Raw genomic sequence first — 6,000 nt, forward strand, 5'->3', positions numbered from 1 at the left:
ATAGTAGGAATGGAAAATACTGCCCTGGGTGAGATGGAGGAACATGGGGATCTCAGGCCAATACAAATCATTAAAACTTGACCATAAGTTAGCAACGGCATGAAAAGAATCAATTGCTAAGCTTTTTCTTCCCCCATGAAGAGCAATGACAAGAAGGCAGGTTATGCTAAATCTGTACCAACTTTTAAATGACGTTACACTTAACCAGAATGTCATGCAGCTATACTATCCAAAATATACAGAGGTAGTGAACAAGGTGCAAAAATGATTTACAAGGAGGATACCAGGAATGTCTAGGTATAAATGTCAGGAAAAGAATAAAACGCTCGTCTTTCTTCTATTGAAAAAGGCTAAGGGATGAACTAAAAAAGGTCCTTTCCAAAATCTTTCATAGACTTTACAGTGAATGCAGAGAATGTTTTTCTTTGATGAACAGCACATCCAGAAGCCTCACAATGAGATAGTCACCAAGATATCCAATAGGAAATTTTAAAAAAATCTCAAAGGGTGGTGAGAATATGGAACATTCTGCCACATAGTGTAGTTAAACATAGTAGAGATGTATTTAAAAGGAAGCTTGGCAAACCGGTGAAGAAGAAGGGAATTATAGCGGGTAACGAAAACAGATTCAGATGAGGAAAGATGCGATGTGGCTGAGTGGAGCAGAAACACTGGCATGCACTAGTTGGACCAAATGGCCTACTTCTGAACGGAATATCCTATGCAATTCAATGTAGACTGTTAACATTGGCAGTGTTTTATTTTGCATGAAGTAATAGATTTCAAAAGCAAAATTTAAGAAAATTAAAATCAAATAAATCTTTATTTCACCATCACAAAGCAATCTGGACATTATGTTAAGTATGTTGAATGTTTTTCAACTAATTTGAGCAAAGTCATTCACTAATCTTTTCATTCAGTACAAATGGCTGCAGTTCAATATAATTTCAGTGGTAAAGTCATAACGTTAAATGAATAACAGGTATAATATTTTACAAACTTATCATCTTGTATTCAAGTTTAAGCTTTGATCCCATCCTGTGAAAGAGAGTTCTGATATTGGTTAACCAAAGCAACTACCAAAGTGTTTCTCCATCTTAAACCATGGCAGTGAAATTCAAGTAGTTTACAGTCATGTCCATTATGGATGATTAAAATTTGGGTTGTAGGAAATCCTCTGTCATACAGCAGCCATTCAATGGATATTTACATAAGTGACTAGATACAATCATAACTGTTATTCAAAACAATTTCATTTCACAGTCGTTTTTGTTTTATTCTCGTGAAATTTGCAACAATTGTGGATACTGACAGCAAGAATCTTATCGCTTTGCACCATGATCCCATTATGGTAAAATTTATGCCATTGCTGCAGTTTGTCAATTAATAATTTGAAGTCTATTGTTCGCAGCATTTATATAAAAAAATACAAGTAAAGAAACAGCCATTGGCTTTCAGTGCACTATTGTATACTAAATTAACAAAAGAAATTTAAAATACACTTGTATGTTTACTGAAATCAACATCACACACGAGTTGCATTCATGAGTTTTCTATGCTAAAGGTGTTTTACAATGCAAGTTGTTGTTGTCAATAAGCATTACTATTCTAAAGATATCTCAGTTGAAAGACCCTGTAGTGGCCAAATTATCACAATTTACTATGCTGGAAGAGTCTCAATAAACGAAAACAGCAGAAATCTTATTCTAAAATGCAGCTAATTATACTTTGGTTTTGCTATACACACAACCCCTGGGGGTCTCAGGAAAATACAAATCAGAGCTCAAAAACAACAACTTGTACACTGTCTTCAACATAATTATAAATTTCAAGAAACTTCACAGGAGAAAAAGAAACATGTAACACAAAGGAATACTTGGACAACGAAATTTAGTCAATAAGATAGATCTTAAGGATGGTCTTAAAAAGAAGAAAGTGAAGTAAACAGATATTTATAGAGTGAATGCCGAGTTTAGAGTAATGGCAGTTGGAACAATTAAAATCTGAGATGTCAAAGTGCAGAATTATCAGAGAGCAATATCTCAGTTTTGCCAGTCTGCAAAAACGTTTAGAGACAGAGAGCCCTCAGGACATGAAGAATTTTAAAAACAAAAAAGTGAGAATTTTAAAATCATCATGATACTTAGCCAGGAGCCCATGTAGGTCAAATCTGCACAAAGACAAGTGAATGAGGCTTGATGCAACTAAGTATATGGATTGCATTTTTGCACATCATGTTTACAAAAGATTGAGTGTGGATGGCTGACCAGAACATGGCGATAGGTAACAAGGACACAAACATTGTTTTCAACAACAGAAGAGTCAAAACGGGGCTGAGGTTATCTAATTTTATGGAGATGTAACATGCAGTTTCAGTCATGGAATAGAGGTGATCTTATGTGCACTGAGGTCAAACATGATGCCAATTTTTGAAGGCTGGTTTATGGGCAGGGATTTAACGTGTGATTAGAGAATTAGATCAAAATCCAGGAATTCCTTCCTTACAGCATTGTGGGTGTTCTTACAGCACATGTACTGCAGATGTTCAAGAAAGCAGTTCATCACCACCTTCTCAAGGATAACAAGGGATGGGCAATAAGTGGTGCCCACATGGCACCAATGAATAAAAAAAGGTTTGTGGTTGAGAATGGACAATGGATTATCTTCCCAATATTCTCTGAAAGAAATTTAGAGTCATAGCATGGAAACAGTTCCTTTGGCCCATGCTGACGATGGTGCCCACTCAGCTTGTTCAAATTGCCTGCATTTAGTCCATATCCCTCTTAACCCTTTCCATTCATGTACCAATCCAAATATTTTTAAGATGTTGTTCTTGTATTTGCCTCAACTAGTTTCTCTGGCAGCCCATTCATGTACAGTCAGTTCTTCTACAACGCAATGGTTGCGTTCTTATGCAACCTCACATTGTAGAAAAAAATTGAGCTTCAGAAACAGCGCTTAAAGTGTTGGTGCTGTAATGGTATTATAGCCAACACACACGTTTTAAACGTTTGTGATGTAGAAACAGCATTCCCGGGTCAATCACGTTACCACAAACTTGTATTGATGAAATGCATATTATCGCATGTTATGCACCACTCGCTGCGTGAAGATGTTGCCCTTCAGATCCTTCTCAAATCTTTCTCTTCTCACCTTTAACCTATGCCTCTAGTTTTTCAATTTCCCATCCCTGGGAAAACGATTATATGCATTCATCCTATCTATGCCCCTCATGATTTTATACATCTCAATATTACACACCTCATTCTCCTATGCTCCAAGGAATAAAGTCCTAATCTCTCCCTATAACGTAGGCCTACTACAGAATTTGTGCTCATCCAGTACAACTGAAGGGTAGTAAAAGGGCTGAGAAATGTTGTGGTGAAGCTATTTCACTAAACAAACAAACCTAAGGTCCTCTTCCAACTAGGTAGATACATCTGACAAAAATCATGACTTTGAATGCGCCAGCTCAGCTTTCTATCAATTGCAGAAAGTAGTACATGAAGACCAGGATTTCAAATCGCTGACTATGGTAAAGGTTTACCAGGAAGTAGTGATTTTGTACTACCTTTTGCTTTGGGGACTTAGGCAACTTACAGAAGGCATCTCAAAGCACTAGGGAGGTACCACAGACAGTGCCTTCACAGGATTCTCCAAATCCAGTGACAAGATAGGCCGTTCAACAGTAGCTTCCTTTCTCAAGCCAAATTGTACTGCATCGTGGCACTAATCAGCTCTGCTAGGTCAGACATGTCATCTGTATGTTTGACACCAGATTTCTAAGGCAACTCTTCTACTTGGTTCACTGGAGACACCTAGGTGAAAGAGTAGAAACGCTTTAAGAATCTCTGAAGAGCTCAAATATATCTGCTGACTCATGGGAGACCTTAGTTGCACTGGCTAAAATGGAAAGGCACATTTGTGAAGGCACTAAAAACTTTGAGACACTGCACTGGGAATGTGCATAGACAAAATCAAGAGGGAGCACCTAAGCCATTTACCCAAGTCTTCAAGCACCGCCTGCCCTACATTTGGCAGAAGTTGCAAATCATGCATTGAATCAGAGCAGAATCCATGTCATCACCATCCTGAGGGACTGCTTAAGTAGTTAACAGAGCTGTGCATCATTCAGGAAGATATGAAAACTGATGTTATATCTTTAAGTGATCTTGCAATGGGGCACAAGGTCAATAAGAAAAAAAAGGAAAATCAAATAAACATCCTTGGTGGACACAGCAATAATGATGCTCGAGCACGGAGGCCATTAGAGAAGATTCTTGATTAAAATGGAAGCAGGCGAGTGTACCCGCACAGCTAAATAATAGTAGAGAGACATTAGAGAAGGATAATGTGGTCAACCACGTTAAAAGCTGCAGCACAGTGAGAAAAGGGAACAATTTTCTTTTATTACAGTCACAGTGTCACTTGGGAAGTTTCAATATTGAGGGCAAGAGATTGGAGAGACTGAAACATAAAATTCTGAAAAGACACAGGTACAAATTTGAGAAACATTAACTGCTAAAACGAGTAAAAATATGAATTGTACACACTCCATACTTTTATTCAAATCAACCCAAACACTAATTTGTTTCTAAATTGAAGTCTGCAGTATATTCCAGCACAAAAACCAAGTGCAAAAAGAACATAATTACATAAATACATGTTCTATCATTGCTAAACCAATATTTCTTTTATAACATCATAGAAATAGATTCTGCAACTACAGAAAAAATTACAACCCAGTACTTTCATAGAAGGCAATTAGCGACGCAAATCAATTTTTCAACGAAACCTACAGCTAAAATTACATTCCAAGGAATTACACAATTATACTGAAATACATATTTGTCAAGAATCTTTTCAGTTAAAAGTTCCAATCAATAGTGAGAGGTGGTAAACGTACTTCACAAAAGTGCAATCAGTTGGATCGACTATCAATCCGCATTTACTCAATTTCCTGAGCAGCAATACGCTATAATGACTCGGCGCAAACATTGTTGAGCGCAGATATATTCTATGAATATTTAGCATTAATGCATTCTTACTGGTTGTTGATCTTCCTTCCACGTGAACAACCTAAGTCCTCGAAGTATTTTGAAAAGCTATAAATGCCTCAATTTTATCAAAGGACGGTGGAAGGGATGAAACGGCATTTCTGTGTATCCCTGCCATGAACGATCACGAAACAAACTGGGAGGTTCAACCTGCAGGACCAATTTAAATATAGAAACTCCAAATGAAAGGCATACTCAGAGCCCCTCGATCAAAAATTTGAAAAGGACTGGCGACTGAAGCCATGGTTGGAATGTGTCCTATACAAATACTGAAAAGTTTTATAATGAGAATTGAGAAATGCTGGATTTGGGCGAGGTTATAAACAATATTGCTGTGGGTTGACTAAACCGTTTTTTTTCCCCCAGATTGATGGTACTGTCGCAGATTTCTCCCTCAATTTACAATGTTTGAAACATTTCTTTCCCCCTGTTCCCGGAGAACCAGCCCCTGGTACAGCTTTATCTGCAGCAAATAGCGAAATGTCTCTGCAAGGTGCCGGGCTGCAGCTGGTGTTTAACTTTTATCCCGAGCCCGGGAGGTCAAGGTAAAAAAAAGGGAGGACCCTCGGCACTCACCATCGTACAAATCGAGGCGATTTTTCTGACAGTCATCAGTATTTCCATCTGCCCACCGCCATGTTGCCCAAACCGCGGAGCCGGCAACCGAACCCAGGGAGGAGGAGGGGGGGCGGGGGGGAAGCTCCGCAGCCGCGTCACACCCACAGCCGTCCCCCGCCTCCCCCCTTCCCAGCCCATTGAAACCGACTCCCGCCCCGCAGCCGTCCGCCGCGCAAACACCGCCGTCCGCACACAAACACGCCACGTGCGCCCTGACAGTCGTTCCGCAGCACATACGTTCCTCGGCCAGTGTCCCTGCCGCCGGCTCCGACTATCGGTCCATTGGCTGAGGCGACACGCATCTGGAGCGGTGGGTGAGGACGTG

General features: G+C 39.5%; 1 protein-coding gene across 2 annotated transcripts in view; it reads right to left on the minus strand.

Moving 5' to 3' along the window:
• LOC132820152 (ubiquitin carboxyl-terminal hydrolase 12-B) overlaps positions 1 to 5,792 on the minus strand; it is a 55,482-nt gene extending 49,690 nt beyond the window's left edge. The window contains exon 1 of one of the 2 annotated variants that reach the window (XM_060832099.1): positions 5,634 to 5,792. In XM_060832099.1, coding sequence (XP_060688082.1) covers positions 5,634 to 5,681 — 48 coding nt within the window. In that variant the 5' untranslated portion in view covers positions 5,682 to 5,792. Of the gene's footprint in view, positions 1 to 3,600; positions 3,644 to 5,633 lie in introns of those variants that run through there. The other variant, XM_060832100.1, reaches the window with a different exon arrangement.
• Positions 5,793 to 6,000: the final 208 nt, after the last annotated feature.

The sequence above is a fragment of the Hemiscyllium ocellatum genome, chromosome 11 (assembly GCF_020745735.1).
Source record: "Hemiscyllium ocellatum isolate sHemOce1 chromosome 11, sHemOce1.pat.X.cur, whole genome shotgun sequence".
In the NCBI taxonomy this organism is placed as follows: Eukaryota; Metazoa; Chordata; class Chondrichthyes; order Orectolobiformes; family Hemiscylliidae; genus Hemiscyllium; species Hemiscyllium ocellatum.